The sequence below is a fragment of the Corvus brachyrhynchos genome, unplaced genomic scaffold (genome assembly GCF_000691975.1).
Source record: "Corvus brachyrhynchos isolate BGI_N302 unplaced genomic scaffold, ASM69197v1 scaffold136, whole genome shotgun sequence".
In the NCBI taxonomy this organism is placed as follows: Eukaryota; Metazoa; Chordata; class Aves; order Passeriformes; family Corvidae; genus Corvus; species Corvus brachyrhynchos.
In genome coordinates this window covers 105,155-117,540 of record NW_008239080.1, presented here as the reverse complement: position 1 = coordinate 117,540, position 12,386 = coordinate 105,155, and the positions used below count along the sequence as shown (strand labels likewise).

The window sequence follows — 12,386 nt, the reverse complement described above, 5'->3', positions numbered from 1 at the left end:
GGGCGCCGCTCTGCTTCCACCTCGATAGCGCCCTGGTCGGGGCTCTCATAGGTAATGACGGGTGCACCCTGAGGTAAGGGGGTGGGGAGGAGGGGAGGAGACGGCCGCCCCCAGTGTCCTGAGGGAGTGCATCCCTGCCTTCCGTCAGTCTGGCCGTAGAAGGGCCCCTTGCAGCTCCCGTGCACCTCTCTCCACCTGGGCATGGCAGCGTGCTTTAGCAGAGTTTCTCTCTCTAGGGAAACTTTTCCTCCCTAAAGTGAATGAGTTGACGTCTGTTTCTCAAGGCCAGCAGTGTGCAAGTGGTCCGAAGCCCCTCTTTAGTCACATGGAGTAAGGGTGACAGTCTCTTGATCTAGTTTTACTCCTCCATCTCTTCCACTGAAGGGCATTCCTCTACACACAAGCCTTGCATTTGGTTAACTGACAAAAGAGTTGCCTACAGCCTCCAACGATTTGGTGTCACAAGTTCTTTTATTTCTAGATACACGCACTCATGTGAAGGTCTTGGGGTTCAGTCACAAATGAAACACTTAATGTGTGGGTTTGGGCAGTTTGTCCTGGATCTCTGTAATCCCTGCTGTGAATCTTTATAACAGGTCGGGGTGGAACTAGAATTAAGGAACTTGAGGATTCTTCGGGTTCCAGGATAAAGGTATCATGTGCTGTATGTTGTCAAGACATGGGCTCTGTTGGGAACGTACTTGGTTTTGTTTCTGTGTAAACCAGTTGGAGGAAGTTGAAGGGTGTTAAAATAGCTGTAATAATGCTACTGTTCTAGAATTTGTCAAAAGGAAGTGGAATTGAGGGTGCAGCTTGGATGTTATGTGAAAATAAGAAAAGGTTATTGATTTTTTTTTTCCTTAAGTTTGCATTTATTTCCTTTTCTTTTAGAAAAAGCATTAAAGGGCCTTTTCATAGATCAAGTTAAATTTCGGAAAGAAAAAGGGTGAAAAATGGTGTTCAGTTTGTGTTCTTGCATAATGCTTGTCTTTGCAGTATGAAAGAAACTTCAGTGATGTTTTTGAACCTAGGTTATAAGAGGAACCTATGAAGCTGAAGTAAAGATTTTTGGCAGCATCGATGAGCAAAACAAAGCCAAGATGTTGATTGACAATGTTGTTACAAGTTCTGGACAAAACTACATTAGAGGTGGAACAGAGAAAGGTAAGAAATGTGGGTTTGGGGGAAAAAATATTATGGATTGTCTTTCCATATATTTGGTAGTTTGCTGGACTGTTTTTATATTGTTAGTATTTTACAGAGTGAATTAACTTTAACCTTGTTCTTGGGCAATGGCATCTCCTTAAAACAGAAATACCAAGGTATCCTCCTTTTTCAACTATGGACAGTTTCCCCCTCCCCCCAAACTGCCAGGCTTCTGTGAAAATCTGTTCCTGTGTGTTTTCAACAATTTCATGTATGCAGGATGTTATACCACCTTGGTTTCTTTCATTATCAGTCTGATTCTTCCAAAATACCAGTATTGGCTCTAGTGTAAGTTTAGTATCTGTGGAGTATTACAGTTCAGTAAACTTTTCTAAAGATAGTCTGTAAAGTGCTGATCATAGCATGGACTATGCTGACTTCCTACTATATTCATGGGAAGTTAATGTTTTAAGATTTGATATTGTACTTCATGCCTGGCTTTACTAGGCTTTTGTGTGGTAACTTTGTTACATGGATATAGAAATACTGTTTGTATGTATGAATGCTGCTTTTGTTATTGGTAGGTCTTGTATGTGCCCCCAACAATTCTTTGCACAGGCAAATGCCATCCACAATTGTTGATCTGAGGCACTGATGAGGAAGAAGGGATCCAGGATTTATGTTCCAGCATTAGAATAAGGATTGGAGTAGTTGTGTGTTTCATTTTTAGAAGTGTCCCAGGGGGTGGATGAGTATGTTCCAAGAGACTAGAAATATATAACACTTCCTTAGTATTTGTGACAGTGCTTTCCCTATGTTCCCTGCTTTTCCACTAATTTTCCACAGAGTTGTATTGCTCTTTATATCTTGAGTGTAAAACTTACTTAGGAAGTGTTAACCTCATGAAAAAAGAAGTATAGAATATAACTAGACTCAGACTTTATTGTGGTGTTGGATGCTTTAGAAGTAAGCTTTGCTCTTGTAGCTGTTGAAATGAAAGCTTTCTGTCTGCATATCATCTGCTGGTCTCACAAGTTTTTCAAAAACTTGCTGCACAACAAGGCTAATTTATAGCTGGAGGAGAAGCATTTCATAACCTACTTTCTTTAAGTAGCTAAAGATGTTGAAATGTTTCCCTTTTGTTATCAAAACTGAATTTGTACAGGTTTTAGCAATGTTTCAGGGCAGAAACCTCGGAAAGAATCTTCCACTTCTATGTTTCATATCTGCTCAAAATTTATGAGGCCTTGCAATAGAAAAAAATGTGTTTGTTTTGAGGGGAGATTTTTCCCCATGGTTTGTTCCATCAAACAACAGCATTTTGTTACTAACTCTGCAGGAAAAACCTTGGACATTATCAAGCCTGAAAATAACCCAAAGAAATCAGTGATTAACTGGGCCTCTCTTCGAGAAAACAGGGCCAAATATGAAGCTATGAAATGGGCAGGTTAGTTTTACAATTTTGATTGTATTATACTTGTCTTTATGTGGTAAATCTGTTGGAATGCTTAAACATTTCTAATACCTGCTTTGAGATGACTGAATCTTTCAGAGCCCAAACTAGTGATGTATTTGCAGTGAGCTGACCTTGTTAGCATTTCTCAGCATGGTCCTGGAGGACACTGATTACTGTGCCAAGATGGTAATCTGTCTTCAACCTGCTACTCAAGTGGTATTTTGAATGTCACCCTTTGAAAATGGTGTCATTTTGTATGTGGCCACAGGAAAAAAAACAACTGAGAATTGTTAAGTATAATACTATATATGTTAGTAGAAATTACTTTAGAACTTGAAATATGGGGAAGAGTATTTTCCACGGATACTGAAGTATTTGTTTCAGCCTGCATCATTTTATGTGAGCAATGGTCTTCCATCACTTCCAGCTAGTTTCCTCACTCAAGGCACTGTCTGGTTTCTGATTATTTAAGGCTTGCCTCCAATTGAGAAAAACTTCTACAAAGAATCCTCCAGGACTGCATCTATGTCACAAGAAGAAGTGGAACTGTGGCGGTAAGATAATTTCTTTAGGGAATCATCTGCTTGGCAAAAATTACTGTTAAGGTATAAAGCCTGGAATGTGGGAGATGAAATACTGAGACAGAGGCATTAATGCTGGGGTCTTGCAGTAACTTAATCTTCTTAAGAACTCTTTTTTGGGAATGAAACAACTAGCAGATGAGATACTATTAGTTGTCTGGAAAATTAACTTTAGGGGTTTTCTGCTTCTTTAAAAGTGTTTGATCTAGTTGAATTTCAGAACAGAAAACATTCAAGACAGTTCACTGACTTTTGGCTGTTTCTTTGCCTTTCATGAGACAGTATGTACATTTTCTAGGTCCTTCCAAATAGGATTGTTCACAAGTTGACTACCTCTTGGCTGCAATTTTTTTCTGTGCATTTTTTTAGTCAAAGCCATCTTCAAACCAAATTCCAACTTCTGTTACTGTTGTCTTCCTTTCTGTCTGTCTTGTCTTTACAAGCACGTCCTGGTGAGTACCTGCTTCAGTTAACTGTACCCATTCATTTTTACCCAATGGCCTATGTGAATACTTTGCTGGGAAAACAGATCATCTGTTTTCAAGTGATGTTGTTCAGGCCTTGGTAATCGTTTCAGCTCCCTTCAGTAATTCTAATGAAATTAGTGAGCATTTTTTGTTAGCTTTTTATTACTTTCTTTCTGCGAGATGTCTTTTTTTTCTTTGCATGCCAGAGAAACTTTGCCACAGTGACCAAAACATGGTATTGTTTCCAGCTGTTTTCACCTTTTTCCTTGAGGTATATGGATGTGTTATTGTTAGAGCTAGTGAAAATTACAGAATGTTGTTCTTGTAGGTTAAAAATATGTACTGAGGAGTAGCACTTGTGTGATAAAGGAATTTTTTTTTTCTACTTCATCTAATTGGTTCGCTTTAAGGAAAAAAAAGGCAGCAATTGAAAGAAATAATTCTGTAAACATATGGGGAAGTTGAATTGTCCATTCTTTTCCTAGCTTCCACCCCACTTGAAGAAAAGCTTTTTACTGAAGGGAATCTTCAGAGGAGTACAGGACTGAAATCAATATGCTTATGCATATGTCATGGTTTAAAACCAGATGGAGATTAAGTTCTAAGAAGCCACTCCCCTTCCCTCATCCCCTCTGGTGAGAGAGGGACAAAAGGCAGAGATTATGGGTTGAGATAAAAATTTACTGGAAAACAGCAGTGCGATAAGAAAAACAAACAGCAACAACACTAGTAACAACATTGTATAAAAGAAGGGGATTACATGCAACATGCTCATGGAAGTCTGACCGACATGACACTGCCACAGCTGGCACCACACGGCTCCCGAGACAAAGGAGAAAATGCTGGATGAAACGGTCCATACCCATGTTTTTTTCCCCAAGCCTGAGATAACAAACGATGCCAAGCCCTCTGGTTGGACCATCCACACCACCTCACCGCTCCATTTACCATTTGCTCCCCCAGAAAAAGGCACAGAATGGCCATGGAGGGTCCACACATTGCCTTTTTCTTCCACAGGAAACCACACCTGCTTTCTCCTGGAAAGTGAAAAACCTTTCCACCCCCTAATGATGATTTGGGTGGTATAGAGTTAACAACATAGGTATGTCCACATGGCTCCAAGCTCCTCTCACTGCCACTGCAAGAAAATTAACTCTGCCCTTGGCCCAAACTAGGACAGCATATCAGTAGCTCTGAACTGGGGGAAGCGTTGGAACACCAGTTTTTAATGTCGTCTTTTATTTGTGTTGTGATTTGGGTTTTGCCTGCTTTTAGGGATTGGTTGCTCCAGGGCTGGTTTTGGAGCTTGTCTTACTGGTCATGTTCTTTTCCCAAAATTGTTCTGTTTTTATTCTCTAGAGTACCTAGGGAGCTTCTCTGAAAACAGTTGGGGAAGGTTTTTGTCAGAATATAGAATTCTGACTGATAAGTTTAAGCCATTCCTCTGAGTTCTGAGTTGTCTTTGGGTTTAAAACTTGTCACACGTAGTTAATGTGTAATAGAGTATAATTGTAGCCTGATATGACAGGACTGCAGTTCATGTTAATAACCATGTATAACTTCAAATTAGTCATTCTTAAGAAAGAATGGTAATAGATACCTCTGGGAGACATGTTCCTATAATAAGGCTATCAAGAAAGTTAGAAGACTAATTCAGTCCCATTCAAGAGCCTGAACTTGTTTTTTCTTGTTCCAGGAGTTTAAAAAAGTTAAGAAACACAGTGTTTTGTGTTAGCTGTACTTTTTCAGCTAATGAGACTTTAAAACAATTGCACTACTTCAACTCTATACAGGAAAGAAAATAATGATATAACTTGTGATGACTTAAAAGAAGGTGAAAAGCGCAGTATTCCAAATCCTGTTTGTAAATTTGAAGATGTATTTGAGCATTATCCTGATATTATGGCTAATATAAGAAAAGTTGGTTTTCAAAAGCCTACGCCAATTCAGGTATGTCTTCAATTTTGATGACTCTTTAACTGAAGCTTAAGAGAAAAATGAAAAGTACATTTAAGTATTTGTTGTTTTGTGTTAGTCCCAGGCTTGGCCGATCATACTCCAAGGAATTGATCTTATTGGTATAGCACAGACTGGTACTGGGAAGACATTAGCATACTTAATGCCTGGATTCATTCACTTGACTTCACAACCAATGTAAGGACTGCTCACGGGTCTGATTTGTTTAGCTGTGCATTCTTCCCCCTGCACTTACTTCCTCCTGCACCCTGAGATGATTTTCTACGAATGAAGATAAAAATCATGTATTGGAAAAAAAAGTATAAATCTGATGAATAAATACCAGTTTTGTTACCATAGATTCCATTAGCAGCAGTGTACAGAGGAAGTTTAGAACAGTGTAAAAATGTTCAGTGTCAAGTGTGATGGACTTTGCCTGTCCTTTTATACCAACATTCTAAATATGCTTTGTTGCAGATCCAAAGATCAGCGTGGGGGGCCTGGAATGTTAGTCCTTGCTCCCACTCGAGAACTGGCACTTCAGGTAGAGGCAGAGTGTTCAAAGTATGCATACAAAGGAATTAAAAGGTAGTCTTTCTTCTCACTGGCTTGTTACGTAATATTTTTTCTCCTACCAGTTGTGACTTAATTCACCTACTACAATAATTACATTTAAGAGAGGAGGGGATAGTAGTAAATGCAGAGTTTATATTTTCCCAATTTTCAGAATGTCTCTTTTGACTAATCTCATGGTCAAGATCTATTTCTTGTACACTTGGAATTCTCTTTATTGTAGCTTTTCTGTTTCTTTCCCTTCTATGTTGACAGCTGAGAAGAATCACACAGAATATGCTGAGTTGAAAGGGACAAAGATCATCAAGTCCAGCTCTTAGCCCTGCATGGGATATCCCCAAGAGTCACACGATGTGCCTGAGAGCATTGTCCAAACACTTAACCCTGACAGGCTTTGTGCTGTGACCACTTCCCTGGGGAGCCTGTTCAGTGCCCAGCCACCCTCTGGGTGAAGAACCTTTCTCTAATATCCAACCTAAACCTAAGAAGAAAAGAACCCTTAAAAAGCAAAAGGCTGAACAGACTCAGTGACTTCAGTCACTCCTCATATGGCTTCCCATCAAGGCCCTTCACCATTTTGTTGCCCTCCTTTGGACACTTTCTAACAGTTTAATGTCTTTCTAACATTGTGGCACCCAAAACTGCCCCCAGCACTCGAGATGAGGCCTCCCCAGTGCAGAGCAGAGCAGGACAATCCCCTCCCTTGCCCAGCTGGGGATGCTGTGCCTGATGCCCCCCAGGACAGGGTTGGCCCTCCTGGCTGCCAGGGCACTGCTCACTCATGTTCAACTTGCCATCGATCAGGACCCCCAGGTCCCTTTCCATGGCACTGCTTTCCAGCATCTCATTTCCCAGTCTGTCTGTACATCCAGGGTTGTCCCATCCCAGGTGCAGAATCTGGCACTTTCCCTTGTTTAACTTCATGTGGTTGGTGATTCCCCAGCCCTCTGATTTGTGGAGGTCTCCCTGCAGGGCCTCCCTACCTTTGAGGGAGCCAACAGCTTCTCCCAGTTTCGTCTGTGAACTTGCTTAGTATCTCTTCCAGTCCTGCCTTCAAGTCATTTGTGAAGCTGTTCAAGAACACAGCTGAGGATGGAGTCCTGTGGGACCCTTTTAGTGACAGGTCACCAGTCCGATGTCACCCCATTCACTCTAACCCTTTGTGCCTGACCTGTGAGCCAATTGCCCACACATCACATGATGTGTTTATCAGCTGAATACTGGACATTTTGTCCAGATGGATACTGTGAGAGTATTGAAAGCTTTACTGAAATCCAAAAAGGTTGCATCAGCTGGCTTCCCTTGAGCATCTTGGTAGGTTACCTTGTCATAAAAGGAAGTCAGGCTTGACAAGCAGAACTTCACCCTCATGGAGCTGTGCTGGCTGTGGCCACTGACTACATTATCTTGCAGGTGTTTGTCAATACCTTCCAGAATAATCCTCTCCATAAATTTATCAGGCACTGAAGTGAGACTAACAGGCTGGGATCCTTGAAAATCAAAACAATGTTCACCAGCTTCCAGTCAGCTGGGACCTTTCTGGATTCCAAAGACTGCTCAAAAATCACTGAGGGAGGCTTCACAATGGCATCAGCCAGCTCTTTGAGGATTCTTGTACAAATCCCATCATGCCCCATCGATCTGTAGGAATCCAGCTGGAGCAGCAGATCCTGCATAATTTGTGGCTCAGCTAGGAGTGGATTATTCTCGCAGTCATGGTTCTCCAGCTCAGGGCACTGAAATCCCCTTGGTGCATCGTGTATACTGAAGGCAAGCATCAAAGAATGCATTAAACAGCTCTGCCGTGTCTTTGTCCCTGTTTGTGAGGTGACCATCCTCATCCTGTAATGACCCAATGTTATTTTTATGCTGCCTATTGATACCTTCTCCGTAGAACATGCCTGGCTTTCTTTTCTGTGAGATTACACTGCTGAATAATGTTCAGGTTCTTGCCCACCAGAGTCTTCTCCGCAAGGCCATCTTCTAGAAGGTTGACCCTGAGTCATGGGGTAATTCCATCCCTATCTTTGCTTTCGTTAAGCTTTATGGTATTTTCATCAGCCCATTTTTCTAGCCTTTTTGTGGTTCTTCTGGTAAAAGCCTAATTCTCTAGTGTATCAGCTGCTTGTGTGTTTCATCCACAAGCCTGGGAAGTGTAGATCTTCATTTAAGCAATTAAGCAGACATTAGTGTACTCTGAAACTTACTTGTAGGGATCTCTGTTAACTTTGTGTAGCATTCTGAGTAAGTGTTACAGTCACCCCAACAGCAAAACAACTGACTTTTGATGGTACTGTTTGGAAAATCATCCATCCTTTCATACATTCATCTATTTTTTGTGTAAATATTTTCGGAACAACCCAAAACGTAGTTGAACTATCTTCCTTTCACAATTACTTCCACTGCAGTTTCAGCAGAAAACTATTGCTGAGCTGTTGAGGGAGTGTCATTCAGTATTAATTTTATTGATTACTGGGATACTGTCAGTCATGCTGTATTCCTTTTTCTTGTTAATACCAAGTGATACTTTTAAAACAACATGGTGGCATTTATTTGAAAAGGATTGACTTTAGCTGAAATTTAATACACTACTTCTGTAAAACATTTTATTTTACAGTATTTGCGTCTATGGTGGTGGGGACCGAAAAGGACAGATAGACATGGTTACCAAAGGTGTGGATATTGTTATTGCTACTCCTGGCAGACTGAATGATCTTCAAATGAACAACTTCATAAATTTGAAGAGCATAACATATTTGGCAAGTAACTGATATGCAATGAATAATGCACCATTTGGGAAATGGTTGACTCAGTTTGAATTTAAGCTGTAATGGAGTTTTCTATAAACTTCCAAAGTCTTAGTTACAATACAGCTTGACGTTGAAATGGGTGTTGGAGGGATGATTCATACTTACTATAATTGCACTGCAGATGTGAAATATTCCCTAGGAAAAATAAAATAGGCTTCTAGCACAGCAAGCATTTCAAAGATGCTAAATTGTTTTTTCAGTAACGTTTGGCATTCTAAAATTCACTTTGTCAGGATTCATTACTAATGGATGAAATGCCTTTCTGAAGTTGTCTTTTCCTTTTCTTTTTAAAGGTTACCAGTGACTCGGTTTCTTATTAGAACTTGTGCAGTAGCAGAGTCACACACAGATACTTAAGTGTTGGGGGACTGACTTTCATCTGGTCTCACTGGGAAAATAGCCTTATAAATGTTACTATTAATCCTTATGTCTTCATTTCATTCTTGCCTTTTGCTGTGCTGAACATGTAAGACTGTTGCTATTTGTAAAACACCTCCGTATATTCAATTTATTTCTAACTTGTCTGAATTCTTGCCTAGTTTGACAATTTGGCGGTGCTCTCTGTCCACCCCCACTACCCTGTGAGAGTTAAATTCTCTCCATGTTATAACAAGTTAGCTCCAGTTCTAGGTAATAGTTGTGAGCTTACTGGCAAGGCCAGCAGTGGTATAGGGTCATTATAAATTTGACCATCTGGGAAAAAAGTTTATTATTGGAAGACAGAAGAATAGCCTTGTGTAGAACAGTAACATGTAATTGCTGAGCAGGATGAAAATAGGCCTGAAAACCTGCATTCTGAGAACTGTAGGAACAGTTCTGCCAAGGTGAAGTATAGTCATACTACAGGCACACACTGCTTTGTAAAGCAGTGGGTATTGAACCAAAAGCACATTTCAGTATGTGCAGCATATACTACAGTATGACAATGCCAAAAAGAATTAACTATCAAGTTGAAAAATATGATGATGTAAAGCAGGAGGAAAGACATTTGTTGTTGTACCACTAGCAGTTAAAAGCAGTTTTCAGAAGATTGCAACCAGTGCAAATACCTTGTATTGTGATGTGGTTAAGGTCTCATGCCTCAGACTTTAAGGAAATGCTGCACTACCAAAGCCCCATGTCAAAAACTGGACATTGAAAATGCTATCTTTTTGTAATCTTTCTATATTTTTATCCTTGCAGTTTCTTGTGCTTTTTAGTATATGATGCTTTCTGTTTCCAGAGCTTTGTTGTCAGTTTTCAGCCAACAAATAATTTAATCGTGCAGCCTTGCTTTAGGGAAAAGAGAGTGGTATTAGATTTTAAATTTAACACCTTGGATGAAGAACACTCTTCATTGAAGAGCTTCATTTACAGTTTTCATTTAAAGATCTTGAGTCTTACGAAGGTTCCCAAAGTAAACTTGGAATTACTTGCTAATATGATACAATTGTTTCCCAAATGACTTCCAAGATCAGATATTGGGATACAGTTGTTAAAAAAACCCAACCAACCAGATGTGCCACCCCCTAGAAAAATTTTAAAAACCCACCACTACCAAACAAACAAAAAACCAAAACAAGAAACAAACAAACAAAAAAACCCTACCACAGCACCAAACCATTCATTATGTCTGAGTAGCCACAGGACCCAAGGTGAATTTGAGGTTGAAATTTCTCTTCTTGCCTGACAGAAGCATCAAGTTGATTGCAGTCTTGATTCAGATTTTTAGGAACCCATTTATTCAAGATAGGCTGCTGCTTTTCATTATTTCATAAGTAAGACTGGAAATTCTGTCATAAACAGCCTTTTGATGTTCAAAATACGTCATATGAAAATTGCTTTTTGTTTCCCTGTGTTCAATGTAAATCAGAATTCATTCATCAGCAGTCTCATGAAGTAATCTTATTTCTTTGGACGCCATGCTGATAAAGCAGAAGGAAGGAAATTGGAATTGGGCTTGAATAATTGGGAAGCACTTAGGAGAAAGTGTAATTAAAAATATATATATAAATCATGAAGGAGGATGTAGAAGGTAGATTGGAGTAATGCGTTTATTCTTCAGTACAAAAAAAAAAGTGTAAAACTTAACAATAACTGATTTAAAACAAAGGAGAGAGGAAAGTAAATAATTTTGAAAGGAAGAACTGGCTTGTAAGATTTTCTTGCCAAGAAATAGAACTGGAATGAACAATATTAACAAATATCTATATATTTAAAGATAACAAGAAACCTAAGATCATGTCAGTTGAAAGACATTTAGATTATAAACCAGGATGTGGCTATGACACATTTGAAAAAATCAGTACTAATGTCTATCTGACAGCAGCTATCAAAAATAAGGAAAGTAAACTTCAACTACCCTGATCCATCTATTAGACATAGATGCTTTCTTTTCCCTTTGCATCAAAGTGCCAGTGTACTTAATAGCATAGAAAGCTTCTGCTGCTGAAAAAGCCATAGCAGCCAACTCTGTATTTAAAATTAATGATGTTTCAGCCTTGCTGTTCTATTAGAATTCGTGTAGTTAATGAAGTCTCCATGAGCCCTCTAAAAATAAAGAGAATTAAATCAAGAAATAGATTTCTTGTCTTCTGTCGCTCAGTTGATAATTTGTTGTCATTTCAGAGATTTACACAGATAATGTACTAAACCCCTTTAATATAATAAAATATCAGAGAATAATGGAGCATCAAAATTAGGACAGTAGAAAGGGATTATCATCAATGTCCTGTATTTCCACATAAGTGACTAGAAATTGTCAATATTTAAAAGCCCAATCCATGTAACTTTAATTTTCAAGTAGAGTTTATATAAATCAGAGGAGAAATGAGTCTTGGATGTTAGTCTTCTTTCTTTGTATGAGACTGAAAACATTCACGAGTGTGCTTGTATACTAGAAAACTTATCAGTTCCGAAGAGTTGTACTCAGACCTCCAGCTCACTTGTTCACTTCTGGCTTTTTTTTGCCAGATGAAACAGAGCTTGTGCTCTGGGAGTTGTGCAGTGTCCTAGTGTGAGTCAGAATGTATGCTCTGGCTTTTTTCCTACTTCTAATGAGGAGATAAACTGACAAGTGATATTTTCATCCTGTATGAGATCTCTAATGAGGTAGAAATGAGATTTTCCCTTTAAATTACAAACAATTTCTTAATGTGTGTTGAGCGGGTTGCTCCCCTCTGGGTTTGGTTGGTTATAGGTTTTTTGGGGTTTTTTTAATTTGTGCTTAGTTTTAGACATCAACCTAATTATTGTTAAACAGTTGTTTTTTCTTTATTGACTTTAAATGCTCTTAAAGGCGCTGCGAATTTTCTTGTTCTGCCTGTGAGTTTAATACTGAATGAAAAACTATCAAGGAAATTGGAGGTGAAATAGAAGTTGAACAGGTTTTGCAGTTAGTTACAGAGAAGATTCTGCA

The 12,386-nt window shown here is 39.2% G+C and overlaps 1 protein-coding gene across 1 annotated transcript in view; it reads left to right on the top strand.

Annotated features, from left to right (window-relative positions):
* Nucleotides 1–2: 2 nt before the first annotated feature.
* The window catches only part of DDX43 (DEAD-box helicase 43), a gene marked incomplete at its 5' end in the record, with an annotated part of 21,101 nt that continues 8,717 nt past the window's right edge, over nucleotides 3–12,386 (top strand). Inside the window, 9 exons of the mRNA XM_017739208.1 lie at nucleotides 3–51; nucleotides 597–652; nucleotides 1,032–1,164; nucleotides 2,486–2,593; nucleotides 3,075–3,156; nucleotides 5,444–5,600; nucleotides 5,686–5,804; nucleotides 6,084–6,194; nucleotides 8,797–8,938. Coding sequence (XP_017594697.1) covers nucleotides 3–51; nucleotides 597–652; nucleotides 1,032–1,164; nucleotides 2,486–2,593; nucleotides 3,075–3,156; nucleotides 5,444–5,600; nucleotides 5,686–5,804; nucleotides 6,084–6,194; nucleotides 8,797–8,938 — 957 coding nt within the window. The remainder of the gene's footprint in view (nucleotides 52–596; nucleotides 653–1,031; nucleotides 1,165–2,485; nucleotides 2,594–3,074; nucleotides 3,157–5,443; nucleotides 5,601–5,685; nucleotides 5,805–6,083; nucleotides 6,195–8,796; nucleotides 8,939–12,386) is intronic.